A 16,740-nucleotide genomic window follows, 5' to 3' on the forward strand; every position below is an offset into this window, starting at 1 on the left:
TACAGATTTCAGGGAGGTCACCGTTGACGCCACCTAGCCGGGAAGGCAAGATAAACACAGAAGAGCTCGCACTCCCTGTGAACCCGCACACCGAGGGCTCAGGGTCTAAGCCAGCATAGGAGAGAACAGAGGGCAGGTGTCCGTCTGTACCAGCCACTCCCTAACTAAGATGATCAAGGACACCCACATCTTTGTGAGTGGAGGGGGTGGGAGAGTGGGACCAGGGTGCAGATGATACACTTATATGTGAAAGCAGAAAAGTATGGAATTAAGGTCTTAAGAGCTCAGCCCCGATGAGAGACAAGAACCTTTTTCCACAACACACTTCTCTTCTGGCTCAGGTGAATCACAAAGAAGAGAAACCAAGAGCTCAGCGTCCAAGCCCCATAGGAGCCTCTGACCTTCCCTCTGTGTCAACCCATCACACTGACCCCATAGTGGCAGGGGTTAGGACATGGACACATGACCACGAGGGGCTGGACCAGAGCTGGCCACTGAGTAAGACCAAAACTATACCCAAGGAATTCAGTCATGAGCACCTTGCAAAAAGTAACCTGGGGGCTCAGAGAAAAGGAAACAACTTCTATCTGCGGCTTGGGCTCTCTAGCATTCCCCTCCTCTACTTGCAGGAGGTGGGGAGGAAGAATACGTTGAACATTAATCCTGATTTAAAAACTGGTATCATGCAATCATCAGAACTAGACAATTCCAGGCGATGGAGATAACATTACCAGGTTTTTGCAGATCAGCCTAACCCTCTTGTGTCCAGATTAGAAATTATCTCACACTTTCAGAAAGTTCAGTCCTCACACAGCAATGCATATACTAGCATTTATGACATCAAGGGCGGTGACTCTGGATCAGTGTGAGGTCACAACGACAAACCGGAAAGCTAGGCCACTGCTTGCATCTCCTGTGACCGCGGCTCAGCCTCGTCCAACACAGGAAAGGAAGAGGAGGGGAACCAAAACCTCAGCTGAAGGAGAAGGGTGGGAGACCCACTAGCAAGCCAGACACAGCACGGCCACTTAAATAGATGCAGCAGAAAGCAACCTCAGGGAGTCTCCCTGACCGGTCATGAATAATTTGCCAGCGAATGGGGGACAGGGTGGGGTGGGAGGTGGGGAGGAGGGTGAGTAAGGATGGCTGTGTGTGAGAAGCCTGGTGCCCTCCCTGGGTCAGCTGCCCATAGAGCGGTTTCTCTAGCAGACAGTAAAGAACTCGATTACATCCAGTTAACTGTGCTCTAAACTGATTATGCATGTGCCCGGCTAATGGATTACATTAGCAAGAGGAAAAATAACATGCAATCAATCTCCATTTACTATAGGCCACACCAGGGCCTAGAGAAAAAGTAACTCTTGAACCACCTACAATCCCCACCCCAAATCCACGGACTGATGAAACCTTATGAGAGGGAGCCCCCTAAGTGGCAAGAGAGGTTTATCTTAGTCAGAAGGGACAGAAGGGCTTGGGGCAGGCACTGGAATGACAATCCTGTCTGTGTCATCTGGGAGTGGGTGGGAGAGTGCCCGCCCCCTGAAACAGAGCCTCAGCAAGCAGAGGGACATTCATTACCCAAGGACTAATGAGACCAGACTAATGACCTTTGGCTCCTGACGCAGGGAATTCTACCCTGAATCTCAGAGGCTGGTCACTCCCAGGGATGTGCCAGCCAGATGCGTTATTTTGGCACTCCTCCTTCAGGCGCTGGTTCCCACGTTCTACCCTGCATGCTGATACTTACAACCCTTCTACCTGCACCTCCTTTTCTGAATAGGAGTTTCCTCCAGATCTAAAAAAAAAAGATGAAAAAATTAAGGCCCAGGAGGATAAGTGACCAGAGCTAGGAATGGAGAAAAATACAAATAAATTGCTTCCTTCACATCCACCCTGGAAAAGGACTCACCCTAAGTCTCCAAGTATGATCCATGGATGAGGTTTGGAAACCAAAAAGGGATATTCTCAGCAAATCCTCCAGGCCCTTTATAAAGCAAAGCCAAGAGCCAGATACACTCTTATTCAAGACTCTGGCCACATGGAGGACGCAACGTGGAGAGTTAATCACCAACTGTGTGCATTTTATAATCTAAAGGGCAATTTCTTGCCTCAGAATGGAAGTGGCCAGCTTTGTGCCACCTCCAAACGACCTCCATCAAAGTTGCATACAACTTTTAATGGCCATGCTGAGTCCTTTGTACAAATCTAACTCAGTTGGGTTCTTTGGGAATTCTTTTTCTCACTGGTTTTTCCATTAAGTTTTCTTGACCACGTGGGCACCATCCCGTAGCCAGTTCAGACCTCCAATTTAAACTGACTGCAAAGAGCCTTTTCTTTCAAAGGTGGCACAAAACTAAGGCAGTCCGGTGAGGTTCTTGCACATTTGAGATAAGAGGGTTGGCTGTGTGGTGTCCACACCTTCCCCAATGCACCATAGCTGCAGTCCACAGACAGTTCCAGAACATTCTAGTCCAGCACCTCATTTCTGCTTCCTCCTCCTTTCCCTAAAATGGTTTCTCATGTACATTACGCAGACCTCCCGCCACCCTGAGAAGCAGCAATCATAAAACAAATTACAGTTATCAATCTCAGCAGAGACCAATACAGGGAAAGGATCCAAAGTCTTCCTTATTTGGAATCTCCATTTAAAATCACGATGAGCAGAAAGGGAATTAAACTAACTCAGGGTTGGCAGAAATCAAACACCCGTGGGCCCAAAGACTTGAGAAAAGGTGTGAAAGGAAAGAGGAGAGACCAATCGCACAAGTGGGGAAAATGGAAGAGAGAGCAAGGGAGTGGAAGGTACGTGGAATGAGGCTGGGCAGATTTATGGCGATTTGTACCTGATTGTTCATACTAAAGCCATTATGGGATGATTAGAGAAAAAGGTGAGGCTTTAAGTCCAGTGAAAATCAATAGAAACGTCTGGAGCGATTCTGCTGTGCAAGTGAAAGGACTATTTACAGTATCCGAAGCACCTCCTCCTCCTTACCGTCTACAGAGTTGAGAGAAGGACTTGGGGTGGGGGTGGGGGCTGGGAAGGGAGTGAGCATTGGAAAGAGAAGGAAGGGAGGGAGAGAGGGAGGGCAAGAGGAGGAAGAGGATGGGAGAAACCCAGAAATAGGAAGAAAATGATCAGTATAGGGAAGAGAAAGGGGACACAGAACACAAGAAGAGAAAAAAATTAACAAAGGAGCCCCCTGACATAGCATTTACCACCTTCTAGCCTATTACATAATTTATTCATTGCGTTTATCTCCCCCAAAAGAATGGAAGCCCTATGAGGGCAGGGATTTTTTTGTTTATTTTATACACTGGTACCTACATGCCCAGAACAGAAGGTGCTCAACGTACATCATGTGGCTGGATGAATGAATGAATGAACCATCCCAGGGGCATCCAGGAGAGAAGCAGAAGAAAACAGGAATAAAGAAATGGAAAAGGAGAACAGAAAGACTCAAAGAGAGATGGAGAACAAAGGTGCATGAGGGCATATAAAAGCTAATGGCAAGTGAGGAAGAAGCCACCCGTAAAGATGGTATCAGGCTGCTGTAAACAAAACCTGACCCTGAAATGGGGCACCCGAGAAAGAGAACCTTCAGCTACCAGCTGGAGCCCGTTGCCACATTTCTGCCTCATGAGGAAGCAGGTGCCAACTCCCCTCCCCATGCCAGGTCACATCCAGCATCCAGCCCAGCCACACCAGGGACTGTGTAGCTCCTTCCCAGCCCTGCCCCATCTCCCGGGGACCCCACACGCTCCTTCTGGAGAGACAGCCTGGGCCCCGGGGAGCGGGCTCTTACCTTGTAGAGCTTCAGGCTGGCCTCATGCCTGGAGTTGACCGTGTGCAGCCGCAGCTTCTCCAGGCTGTTGGTGTAGTAGTCACAGGCATTGCACTTGAGGTGCACAGGGTTGCCGATGGCCACACACTTGAGCCTCCACTCGTTGGCCTTGCCACCCTCCTTGATGTGGGCCACCAGCTGGTACTTCTGCACATGCTTGTCTGTCTTGCAGTGCAGCTGGAAGTTGGCCTTGAGCTGCGTGTTGTAGCGGCAGAGCTTGCACTGGTATGAGTCCCCCATCACCGCCTTCCACTCGTCCTCCGAGAGGCTGCGTTCCACATTCATGTGCAGTCCTAGCATGTCCAGGTTGTCCGTTGTGAACTTGTTGCAGACGGCGCACTGGAAAAGCTTCAGCGACGGGTCATTGGTCTGGATGAAGCTCTCGCCCAGGTTCATCAGCTCTTCGGACACCAGCTGCCCACCCCCAAGCCGCATGTCGAGGGGGATCTCACCGCCCACTGCAGAGGAGAGAGGAAGAGAGTCAAAGAGGCCAGGCTCAAACCGTGGCCCCCGCGGAGGCACAACCCAGCCCTCTGCCACCCTCAACCAGGGTCCCGGGAGAAAAAGATTGCATTATTACAAATGTTGCAAGGTGCTACTTGCTGGGAAAAAACAACAACAAAACACCAGTCAACATGATGTGTTTGGATCTTTTCTACAGACACGCTGAGATTTGTGGAAGGCCTTATGTTTGCCTTCTTTAGGAAAAGAACACCTAGAAAAAGTTAGGAACCATAACCTCTTGGATATTCTAATTCATTCCCTCCCTCAGATCCAAGAAAAACAGAAATAAGTATCATTAGCTGGATGTAACAGAATCTGAAACTCCAGACCCCCCAAAATGGAAATGTGTTATAGCTGCACAGTGAGATACCAAGCATTTATGACAAATCAGAATTGGACCCAGAATTTATCTAAAGCAGGGTTGACCAACTAAGCTTTCTGCAATGATGGACATGGTCTACAGCTGCACTGGAGATATGGCTACTACAACCGAGGAACTGAATTTTTAATTTTAATTTAGTTAGCCAGGTGTGTGTGGGGGGGGTGCCTGAGGTGGACAGAGCAGCTGTATGAAAGATTTCAGGAATCTCTCTAGGCCTCACCACAGCCTTCCAGTCAATATCCTACCTGTCCGTCAATGCTGCCAACCTCTCCAAGTCTCCCTGATCGGACAATCTCTTCCCTTTTCCAGCTTCTGCACTGTGTGAACCGTAGGTCTGCTATAGGACACAGCACATTCTCATTGTCATAGTCAACACATTCAGAGCCGCACCATAGCTAGCATCCCTATCAGGGTACGGCCTCTCTAGGGCGGGGGTCCAGTCTTATCCCCAGCCCACTGCACACACGCCCAAATGTTTGCTCAGCCAGACAAGGGTGAAAAAGAGCCATAACGTAACTCATTCGGGAAGTAAATCAAGATGGGCACTGAAATGCAAAGGTCATCTCCTGGTTCCCAGAAAAGAGTCTGAGAAAGATGCCCTCCTCGTTTTCCACCCCATCACTGCCTTGCATCAACTGGGGATGGGCTCACATTCACTGCAGTAAATTAATACAGCAAGGTCTTGTTCATGTCACAAGAAAGACTTAGAAAGAGCAGCCTTCGCTCCATTACCAAGAAGCAAACAGTCACGCAGAAAGCTGAGCACTGGCTTCTATCTTCTGCCTCTCCCCTGAACACATGCACACTTGAGCTACCAGGTCTGCCCCCACCCACCAACTGATATTTAAACTTGACCTTTTATGTGTGGTTGGGCTATTTTACTTTATTTTTTATGACTGATTAGAATCCAAGTTAGTGGCTCATCAAAGAAAAGATTTTTTTTAATGATTTTCTTATTTATGCTACACAAGGCACCTCAAGTGAAAAGATCAGTAGAAGCTCTACTAAGCAGACCGACTGCGTTTGACGCCTGTGGACAGTGTAGCAAGCCACCGAAATCTGCACCCACATTCCAGAAGGCTTAGGAAGCTTTCTGCCTGTCATCCCTCTTGCTATCTCCCCTAGTGAGAGGAGCCATAACTACAACATTCTTTTTAGGACAAGAGAGAAAAACTGAGGAGAAAAAAAAAAAAATGTCTAAAAGCTCCATCCCTTAACGGAGATGAAGGCCAGGCAACATCTACGTAAACATCCTTGGTGTTCAGTCAAAGCAGAAACTACCCAGAGGGTACAACAAGGAGCAAACATATATTTGTTTCTGATGCCAACCACCTGAAGCATGGAATCTTCCCCACTTTTTAAATTTAACCTCAGCACATCAATATCGCTCTAAAGAGAAATTCAGCTGTCACTTGCTGGATGCCTGAGTTAAAATGAGAAGTCCTCAGAACTAGCAGAGAAAATAAGTCCCTCTTCCCATTCCAAGCTCTTAAGATGAAATGCAAACCAAGGACAGAGCAGGGAGTGGTGGCACGAGTTAGGATGATGGGCAGCCCAGAGCTCCCTTCGAGAACAAGACCTTGGAGAAACAAACCCAGGGCTTCTGTAAGGCTAGAAGGAACTAATTCAGCCCCCGAGAAGTGAAGGAACCTTACTCAATTCACAGGCAGTTAGGAGAGGAGTCTCCTTAAGAAAGAACTTAGCAGCTCCTCATTCCTGAGGCATGCTGGATATATGGTCCTGGAAAAGGATCTCCATCCCCAGCCCCTGGCTCCTGCACACACCTAAACTTAACACTGGGAATTCTTGCCCTGGCATGTAAGCCTGCCCATAAGCACATCCTCAGAGAGGCACAGGGATTTAAAGACATGTTCTAGAATCAAAGACAGAAGCAGGGGAACTATTAAACCTCATGCAGGTGTCCTGTGGCTGGCTGGCTGGCTGGCTACCTGGGAAACACACAGGTGCCCCAATAAGCAGCCCCTTCCTCTCTTGGTGCTGTGCTAAACTTTAGAGTCGAAGGCAGCATTTGGGAGGATTCTCACATGTTATCTACAATAGCAGCAAATCCAACCACACTAGACCAAGGATTCCCAACCCTCTCCTTAAAGGCCTCCAGAAAGGAAGCATCCCCAGAATGTGTGTCTGTTTGATAATACTAAAGATTCTGTCAAAAGAACCATGAGAACAATAACTGTAAGCAGGAGTGTATTTCATAAAAACCTTTTGTCCCCTGCAAAACCCAGGAATGGCTAATAACAGCCACAGCCATCCTATACATGGTGTAAGGAAAAAAATTAGTAGAGCTGCAGATAGAACTGAAAGCTATGGCTCTTTCATTTGCATATGTTGGTTTCACCTACGGAGGTCATACAGTCCGAATTAGAAGTCCTCTGGACACTTTCCATAGTCCCCACACCCACTTTTGCTTCCAGCATAAAGCATTTGTGCCTCTCACGCCACCTCAACAGCTCTTGTGGCCCAAGGAAGGCAGGGGTTTGCAGAGATAAGTGGTGACACTGGTAATTCAAGGGCCCTTTCTGATTGAGCTGGATAAAGTTCTTGGAAGGAGAAGCTCTATTCTTTTTAAGAAATAAAGTGTGTATCTTCTGTGTGTGTCTGGAACACAGGGATTCATTCTTCTGTTTCTTTTGCATCTGCCATAATGCCTTGGACAGTACACGATGCCCCAACATTTTGCTTTTACAGACACTTGGTGTAAAAGCAAAATATTTCTCTACTTCTCAATTCAAGGCTTAGTTACCTGCTTTCAAGGTAATTAAAAAATCTGACTCAATACAAACCTATCCATTTTCTGTCTTCATTCTACCTACGTTATGCTTGATTTCCTCCAAGACCTGCCTCCCAAAATTTTAGTCTCCAGACTAGAAAACACCAATTCCTGCTGGCTTAATTAAAAAAAAAAAAGTCTTAGAGTACTGAGGCCCATCCCCTGATGCACATGGTTCATTCCGAGAACAAATAAGACGACTGATCCCTATGCATCCGTTATTAACCAGCTGGAAAAACATCTTCAAATCATTTGGTAATAAATGATCAACAAGCAAACATTTCAAAATGGAAAGCAAGATTAAAGTATCAAGGATTCACAGTCAAATACATTAAGAAAAACAAATTGAATGCTCTGAAATATAGCTCATCAGCAACAATTAGCACTAAAACACCACACAAAAAAAGACTCGCAAACTGGTGAGTTCTGGCACCCCAACATTCATCTAAGCCATCCCAGGAAAAAGGTACTTGCTCGCACTTTGTTGCCAAGAACAATTTATTCCCACGTCAGCAATGGGAACGATTTAATTCAGGCCATCACCACTGGTCCCAAGGGATTAGCTGTGAGGTCAGAGAATGGAGACCAGGCAGGGCCTCACCTGAAGCACAAGAAGAGAGGGCAGGAGCGGCCCAACCATCACACTGGCTCTCACAAAACTGATCTGTAGGTTTTCTTGCTACAGCAGCTCTCCCCAAAGTGGTCATGATTCTTTGCATGTAAAGACTCAATTTTCAGCATTCAAATCTTATGCTCTTGGTCCTGTTCTAGATAAATTAAGCCAATTGGTAAGACTTGGTGTCTGGACATGGCCAACTCACCTTCTCTACAGCACAGGTCACTTCTCATGGCAACAAAGGCTCCACTAACCACAGTGTAACCAATATTAAAACTTAGCTTTCTTTGACGGACAGCTTTACAACTTATTCATTTTTTATGTATCACACCACTCATTATGGTTCCCCTAGGGTAATTTAATTCCCAATTAACTCCCAACTACACTAAGCACCGACTCATCCAAAATAAGGAAGAAAAAGAACATGTCTCTTTCATCAAGATCCTCATAAACACATGGAGAACTCTTGAGAAATCCGTCTGGGTGTTTCCCAGCACAGTAGAGAACCAGCCTTTGGTTATGTGACTAAGGTACACTACAGTTCTGAATCCCTCTTATTGAAATAATTGTCCCTATTTAAATTACTGAGATAACTGTCCCTGTTCCTCTCATTGAGATGACTGTCCCAGCTACAGTTTCCATCAAGTTTTAATAAATATTTAATGGAGCCCAAACTTTGGGGTGATTATGGTGATTTTTCAAATCAAGAAAGAGAAAGAGAATGGGAACAGAAAGGAAGGTTGACCATAAGCCAAAAACTAGAGGAAGCACTTAAATTTTAATCCCGGCCCTATGTAGCCAGAATACAACCATATCTCTGTTGAATGCATAAAATCTTCCATATGCACAAAGAGTTCAAAAGATTCCTGAGAAAAAACATTTGATTGTAAGACACTCCAGTTTACACAAAACAACTCAACAAGATAAAGATCAACCGAATCAAGAGGACTAGCTCAGCCTATTCTCCATTTTCCCCGATTAAACTTGATTAAACTCGGATCACTACAACAAACAAACACGTAGTCGTCCTCACCTAGAGCAGGCGTCATGGCAGCCATGGGCGCAGTGGGGTCCAGCTGGAATCCACTCATCATGAACTGGGCATCCGGGGCAGTGCTGTCCACCTTCAGGTTGGGCAGGTTCATGTTCTGGGCCAGGTAGTACTGGTAAAGCTCAGCCTCTGCGGCCGAGGGCAGGCTGCTGAGGCCCAGGTGGCGGTTGTGCTGGATCTGGGTCATGTTTTGCTGCAGGAGCATCATGTTGTGCATGTGCTTTTCACTGGTCATGTGGATGCGGAGGTTCCTAGCCACGTTGGTCTCGTAATCACACACCTCACACCGCCAGGTGGGCTTGGTTTTTGGTTTGGTGGGCGAGGGGGCCCCGCAGGAGCTACTGATATTGGCTGGGGCGGGTGCATGTGCTTTTCACTGGTCATGTGGATGCGGAGGTTCCTAGCCACGTTGGTCTCGTAATCACACACCTCACACCGCCAGGTGGGCTTGGTTTTTGGTTTGGTGGGCGAGGGGGCCCCGCAGGAGCTACTGATATTGGCTGCTGCGGCTGCCGCGGCCGCTGCAGCTGCCGCCGCCCCGGCAGTGTGGCTGAAGACCTGCTCCCCCCCTCCGTTCTGCAGGTTCTGCATGTTGTTGAGATGCTTGTCAGACTGCATATGAATACTGAGGTTGCCTTTGGTAGTTGTGGAGTAGTTACACACCTCACAGCGGAAAGGCTTGTAACCACACGTGTAGCTCTCGCCTCGTGCCAACCGGGGGTGGGGCTGCCCACTTTTGCAGTAGACACAGGAGCCCCCTGGCTCCGGGTGCTTCTCCTTCATGTGTGCCTCCAGAGTCTGCTGGTACTTATAGTGCCAGTTGCACTTGGGGCACTTGAGTGTCTTACACGAGTTACGAGAATGCATCATGGTCATGTGGCCACCCAGTGAGCGGGAGGAGCCCAGGACCGTGTCACATTTGGGGCACTCCACACCGCTCCCCGAGGGGCACTCCCCAACCCCAAGCTCGCAGAGGGAGCCAGCGTGCTGGTGATGGGGGACGAAGCCCCCATCGTCGCCCTCTGTGCTTTCATTTGGTTCTGGTGCTGTGGCATTGTCTTTATTGGCACTTTCGTCAGCGAAGTCCAGCCTCCTGCCGCCCTCTGCCACATTGGCCCTGATGCCCTCACTGTTAAAGCTTAAACGATTCCTCCTGTTCGCACCATCAAAGACAACAAAGGAAGAAGCAGAATTAGAACTAGTAGAAGCTGTGCCCCTCGACAGGGTCTGGAGCACGTTAGGCATTAAGGGGGAGTTAGAAATGCTTTGGTTTGAGAGAGCAAGGTCCTTTTTGCTGCTACTACCTGCTGTGGCCCCCGACTCCTCTGGGGGCCTGTCCTCCAGTTCGTCATCCAGCTCGCTTGGAAAGAGTCCTTTGCAACCCTCCTCCTCCTCCTCTTCTTCCTCTTCTTCCTCCTCCTCCTCCTCTTCCTCCTCCACCTCTTCTTCCTCCTCCTCCTCTTCTGCCTCCTCCTCGGCCGGCTCTGCTTTCTCGGAGAGGCAATCCGGGTCACCCGCTTCTTGCTTCTCTCCTTCTGCTGCCCCGGAGTCCTTGCCCTCTGAGGATTTGGTAGGACTGGAAGCCAGAGGCCCCAGGGGGACTGAGGTAATGGGGGTCTTCAGGACCGAGCTGGTGAGCCCGCCAAGGTTCAAGAGGGTGCTGGGGGTCAAGATACCAGCCTGGGGCTGCTCAGGGCCAGCAGCAGAGCCGGCTGGGAGAGCCTCCTCCCCTTCCATTCGAATGCCACTAAATTTACCATAAAAACTGTGTCCAGGGCCTATGAGGTTAGCTGTGGAAACTAAAGGGTGTTGAAAGTTTTTGTTTTTTGGTTCCAGAAAACTTACAAGGGGTTCCTTGTCTTTGCCAATCCCTTGGATGATAGCGGAGATGTTCTTATTGCTAAGAATTTTCCGCTCGTCCTCGCTCAGGGTCATTCGATGGTCGTGCACCGCGTGGGTCACAAACGAACGGACGTACCCGAAGGAGAGTTTGCACAAGAAACACATCAGGATGGGCTTCCTCTTGCCATAGAGCACAAAGCCATCGAATTTGGACAGGTCCACATTGTTGGGAACATCTTTGGATACGCAGGAGCTTTTGGCAGAACCGTCGCTGTTCAGGTAATCCTTGTTGCTTTTGTGTCGCACGTCGAAAACGCGGAAGCTGTGCAGGACGGGGCTGAGCCCCGCCAGGGCTGAGGTATTCGGGAAAGCCTGGTCTGGGCCCTCGAACCATTTCCCGAAGGATGAGGCTATGTGGAACGTGTTGATGATCTGCGGGTACACTGCTGCAGCACGGGAGGGGTCCCCTTGCTTGCCCCCCGCCCCGGGGAGCGAGCTGGGGAAGAGCGAAGGGAGGGGCCCGCTGCCACTGCCGCTACTGCCGCAGGCGCCCCCGCCCTGGGCCAGCTGGCTCAGGCTCTCCACAATGTAGGCCGAGCCGTCGGGCTGGTACACGATCTCCCCGGCCAGGTTCTCCACGTCGCTCTCCTCGTCCCCCTCCTCACTGCTGTCGCTGGCACTCTCCTCTCTCAGGGGCGGCGGGGGGCGCGCGCTGGGGCAGTGGTGCTCCATGTAGGTCTGCAGGCTGGCGAAGGAGGCGGCGCACTCGTTGCAGCTGACCTCCTTGCTGGCCGGCTCGGCGGGGGGCCCGGCCGGGGTGCTGCTCTCCGCCAGGCGCTCATTGAAGGGGGCCCTCAGGCCGTCCAGGGGCCCGTGGCTCTCGCCTGCGGGCTGCTCCATGCTACTGGGTTTGTCAGGGAGGTGGGTGCTGTTGAGTTCAGTCCATTGCTGGTGCTGAGGGATACTGCACCCATTGTCCTTCCCCGAGACGACGGGCGAGTCACAGCCTTCCATGGTAAGGCCTGCGTGGAGCTTTCATTGCACCCAGTACGGATCGGACCTGAAGAGCGGAGGCAAGGGGGGAGGAGGGAGAGAGGGGGAAGAGAAAGAGAAAGGAAAGAGGTTAGGAGGGCCGAGGCTAAGGTCCCGCACGCATGCAGCACCCGCAGAGGCTCTGTCTGCACCCACAACACAGAGAACACACAGCGGAGGTGGGCCTGGGTACACCGGCTGCACCGCCCAGCACGAGCAGCACCCGTGGGACTTGCAGCCGGGTCCATGGCATGAGCAGGGGACCTGGGACAAGGGGATCAGGAGCATTCTTCTTTGACTTCACACTGTTGGAGACCAGCTTGAATTTCCATTCTTTGCCAGCACAGCTTCAAGCTACCATGGAAGAGGGCTGTGTCATCTCTCCAGCCTCCAAAGAGATGGCAGGACCACAGCCCTACCATGTAGAGATGGCCAACACAAAGTCATCCCTGGCCGCCTACACTGTCTGGGCCAGGGGAACACCGGGGAGGGACAAGAGGAGGAAGCTTCAGTGCCCCCAGAAAAAGGATGTAAACTGGGATGTGCTCATGGATTCAGAGGAGAAGTTGCCGCTGTTGCTTTTATGGACCACATTTCTAGTTTGAGGAGCTCAAAGAAGGTGCCTGAGGACTACAAGGCTCAGAGGGCAGGTGTGCAGGCCCAGACACCCTCTGCAGAGTCCCCTAGAGGGCCAGTGGCTACATCCAGGTCTGGGAAGCATCAGTCCCATTTTACAAGCAGTAAAACCGGGGGCCTAAATCTCAAAACAGGTACAGTGCCACCCTGGCCACTGAGAAATACAAGAGAAGACAGGTCCCAAAATTCCCATCTCCTCCACCCCAACCAGTAGAGCTCCCTCGCTTGTGACTCGGCTGGCTTCAGACTAAAAATATGTAAGTGCAAACTGTGAGCTTGATATTTCCAGTAAGAATCGGTGAGACTCTCAAAGTGCCAACTCCCCCTCCAACAGCGTCTAGCTTGCCCTGCCTGGAGGGAGCCCATTCACCACGTGCTTGGTGGTTTTTGCTATCAAGGACCTTAGCGGCAAGCCGCCGAGGGGACAGCTGGGCTCTGTGAGCCCCGGTTCGACACCTGCCTCTTAGTTATTAGTTGCTACCCGAGCAGCTGTCCTTCAGCCCTGGGGCTTTTCCGTTTCCGACTCCAAAATGCCACTGAGCTGAATTTGCCCTCTGAGACCTCACGTCCCTGGGGAGGGAGGCATCAGATCACCGGCTGCTCTGCTCCTGTGGCAACACCATTGCAGGGGCATGTTAATCCATCCCTGCACTGCTCCTGCAGGCAATTCAGCTCCTTGCACAGCCCTGATCTGTTGCCTGCAGATCCCCGGCCACCCTCCCCCTGCTACTCCTTCCTGGAGGATGCTTGGCCACTTCTCTACCTTCATCTCATTCATACACAGAGGATGAAGGTTTGTCTGGGTTTGGTCTCCCTCCTCACAACCCCCATCTTCTCTTTCTTTCATTTCTTGATTCTAGACTGCACGGTGAGACAACAGCTCCCCCTCGGGAAAAGACGAGGAAGGCAGATTTACCAGAAATCTCAGGAGAAATAACTTTTTGGAAGAATGTGCTATGATTTGTTTAAAACACACATGCACACACACACCCCATCTCTCACTTTATAATCTCAGACTTCATGACAACAAAGTTTCATGTGCCTTAGAAAAGACATAATCATCTGACACAGAGATGACTACAGTAAACTGAACCAAACAGCAAATGCAATGGGTCTTTCTAACAAGGCTCAGCCGGGACACAGGTGAGAATCCAGGAGGCTCTTTGTAAGACTGCTCCTGATTGGCTGGACGACATCTGATTGACAGTTCGGGCCAAAAAGGCTGGCAGGCCTGAAGGGGCGGGAGGGTTAACAGCCCGATTGTAAAATCAATGTCATAAATGCTTGGTAAGTTACAGGAACATGCGGGAAGGGGAGGCCACGATTGATAAAGGAGAACAGCTTTGATGCTGCACCAGGGACTTGTTTATTGACAGCAAAGCCAATCTCCTCTCCAGCCTGGGCTGGGCCAGAAACCTGCAAGCGTTTACCAATTAATTGGTGGGCTTTTCTCTCTCTGCTCTTCCTCCTCCTCCTCCTCCTTCACAAACTATCCAGCTCAGAGGATGGGACTTTCAAAAACTCCCTTACTTTGTTTTCTACTCCAAAGCAGAAGGTGTCAAGAAAGGATGACTTGTGACCACCTCTGAAAGGCAGAAGACCTCGTGGTGGTGATACTAGAGCCCACTCATTCACAGGGGGCGATGGCCCATTAAGACTCAGGTGAGGAAGGAGGATCCCTCTGCAGCATCCAGGCTGCCTGTTCTGGGCTTCCTTTCCAAGCACACTGACCATGACAAGCAGAGACTCTCACTACCCTGCCAAACCAAGTGTGGCTCATGGACTATCAGCATCGTCCTCAGTGGGGGAGCTTGTGAGAAATGCAGACTCCTGCCTCCTCCCATCAGAATCTGCATTTTCACCCCACCCCCAGGGAGCTTGCATTAATGTTCTCTGGCTTCCAGTCTTTACCAGACTGCCAACTCATCTGCACTTGGTACTATTGCTAGGTATCCCAGGAAGGTCAGTCCTAGGCTCCCCCACAATTCCCTGAAAGGTGCAGGGATGGGGAGGGACAGGAGGAGACTAGAGCCAAGAGATGAAGAAATCTCTTCAACCTGCCCAATCATGCAGTTCAAGGACCTCGGGGCATGTACCACTCTCCTACCCAGCCTGCCGCCTCCTGCTCTGTTTATCAGCCAGTCAATAAGAGAAAGGTAGTTCTTACTTAAGGAGGCAGAAGTCAACTCGGCAGGTCGATCAGCACTCTGTCTGTAAACATAGTTTCCCGTAAAATCAATGATCTTCAGTTACAGAGGGCAGCCTGGGAACCCAGAGGGTCCCTGCGCTTTCACAGGTAGCCCCGCCAGCCCATGCCTCTCTCCAGGGCCCCCTAGGCTCTGTGCCTCTCCACCGTCCTTCACTCACACCCCAGCCAGCTCACACACAAACACACAACCCTCAACCCTTCCTGAAATCTGCTTCTCTTTTGCTGGTTACACCCCCAAATTCCCATTAAACGATCCCCAATATTGTACTCAATGCGTTTTTGTCGTTTAAGAATTCAATTAGGGTTTTAATAGAGTACATCTCTCCAATAAGAATATTAAAGAGAAGATATAGGAGTGATCTAGCGTGAGCTCACTCTCTCTCGCTCGCTTTCTCTGCTTAGCACTTGTATCTGCCATTTGAGAGGTTATCTTTCTACAAAAAAGTTCCAACACTTTCATCAAGAAACCCCCACCTCACTTCCTCCCCCAAATTAGAGTGACCCACCTGTAAAACCTACTGCATCTTTGCAAATGTCAATCTTTACTTTTCAAAGATTGTTTAAAATGAGAAAACTCCACCGTGTTCCCCTGTGCATCCCATTAACCAAGGCACCTATCTCCCTCTTTAAAAAGATGTACCACGACAGCTTTGTCATATTTCTTGAGAGAGACGGAACTGGGTAAAACGCAATAGTTACAGGGAAGCTGGGGTGGGGGATGCAGTTACGGGGAAGGGGAGTGGGCTCCTGCGGTTGCTCCAGCTCCCAGAGAATTAAATATGAACAGTCACTCTGTGTAATTTTAAATTGTTAATTAGCACAGGGTTAATTAGGCGGTCCTTTCACGAGAGGCTGTTTGGCAGAAAACCAAGAAGGGAAACAAGGGGAAGGAAAGAAAAACAGAGAATAGAGACAGCAAGAAACTGTTGCCTCCATGAATAACCCACGGGGCATCACCAGAGACATCACCCAGTAGGCAAGGGTGGTCCCCTGCTCTGCTGGAGGGAGGGTCAGCAGGCACCACCTCCCTGCAAGGAGACCAGCAGTATCTATCAGAAGCCTCAAAAATGCACATGCCCTTCGACTCACCAATTCCCCCATTCTAGGAATTTATCTGAAGGAAACAACCCAAGAGATGCATGGAGATAAGATGATTCGTCACAACATTTATTAACAGGGGGGAAAAAAGATGGAAATAATCAGGCAAAAACAGGGACTCTAAATTATAGTGCATAGAGCTCCATACGTTGTTAGAAAAATGATTCTTTTAAAAAAAGTATTTACAGGCTTGGGGAAAAGATCACACAGATGCTAAATGAATGAAGTTCATAATAGAGATGCATATGAAAATACAGGAGATTTACATCAACATTTGTAAATGGTAATTTCTAGGGGATGAGGTTATGGTGACTTCATTTCCTCTTTTGTGCCTTTACTTCCCAAAGCTTTTAAAAATTTAAACCATCACAGTGGAAGCCATCACTTATTGAGTCAGGCATTGTGTTAAGGCCTGTGGGTACGGCATTACCTTGATCCTCATAATCACTCCATGAGATGACTGCTATTTCTATCCCCACTGTAAAGATGGGAAAAATGAGGTTGCCCAAAGTGACACGGCCTAAATGACAAAACCAAACAGTCTGGCTGTGGACTTTGTGCTCTTAGCCACTCTACTATGTTCTTTAATGTCTATTTCTCAAAGAGAACACCAGTACATCCCTACATCCAACATTTGCATTCAATCTTTAGGTAGCCAGGGACTGTCCTAAGGTCACTAGATGCCAGCACTGCTAATGAGAAAGAACACTGCCAATTCACCCAAATGCTCTTCTCCT

General features: G+C 49.4%; 1 protein-coding gene across 2 annotated transcripts in view; it reads right to left on the minus strand.

Moving 5' to 3' along the window:
- The window catches only part of ZFHX3 (zinc finger homeobox 3), a 158,743-nt gene extending 146,701 nt beyond the window's left edge, over window positions 1–12,042 (minus strand). For both annotated transcript variants that reach the window (XM_008578813.1, XM_008578804.1), the window contains exons 1-3: window positions 9,616–12,042; window positions 9,169–9,466; window positions 3,804–4,300 (exon numbers count right to left, since the gene is read on the minus strand). In XM_008578813.1, the coding sequence (XP_008577035.1) occupies window positions 3,804–4,300; window positions 9,169–9,466; window positions 9,616–12,042 (3,222 nt within the window). The remainder of the gene's footprint in view (window positions 1–3,803; window positions 4,301–9,168; window positions 9,467–9,615) is intronic.
- Window positions 12,043–16,740: the final 4,698 nt, after the last annotated feature.

The sequence above is a fragment of the Galeopterus variegatus genome, unplaced genomic scaffold (assembly GCF_000696425.1).
Source record: "Galeopterus variegatus unplaced genomic scaffold, G_variegatus-3.0.2 Scaffold77, whole genome shotgun sequence".
Classification (NCBI taxonomy): Eukaryota; Metazoa; Chordata; class Mammalia; order Dermoptera; family Cynocephalidae; genus Galeopterus; species Galeopterus variegatus.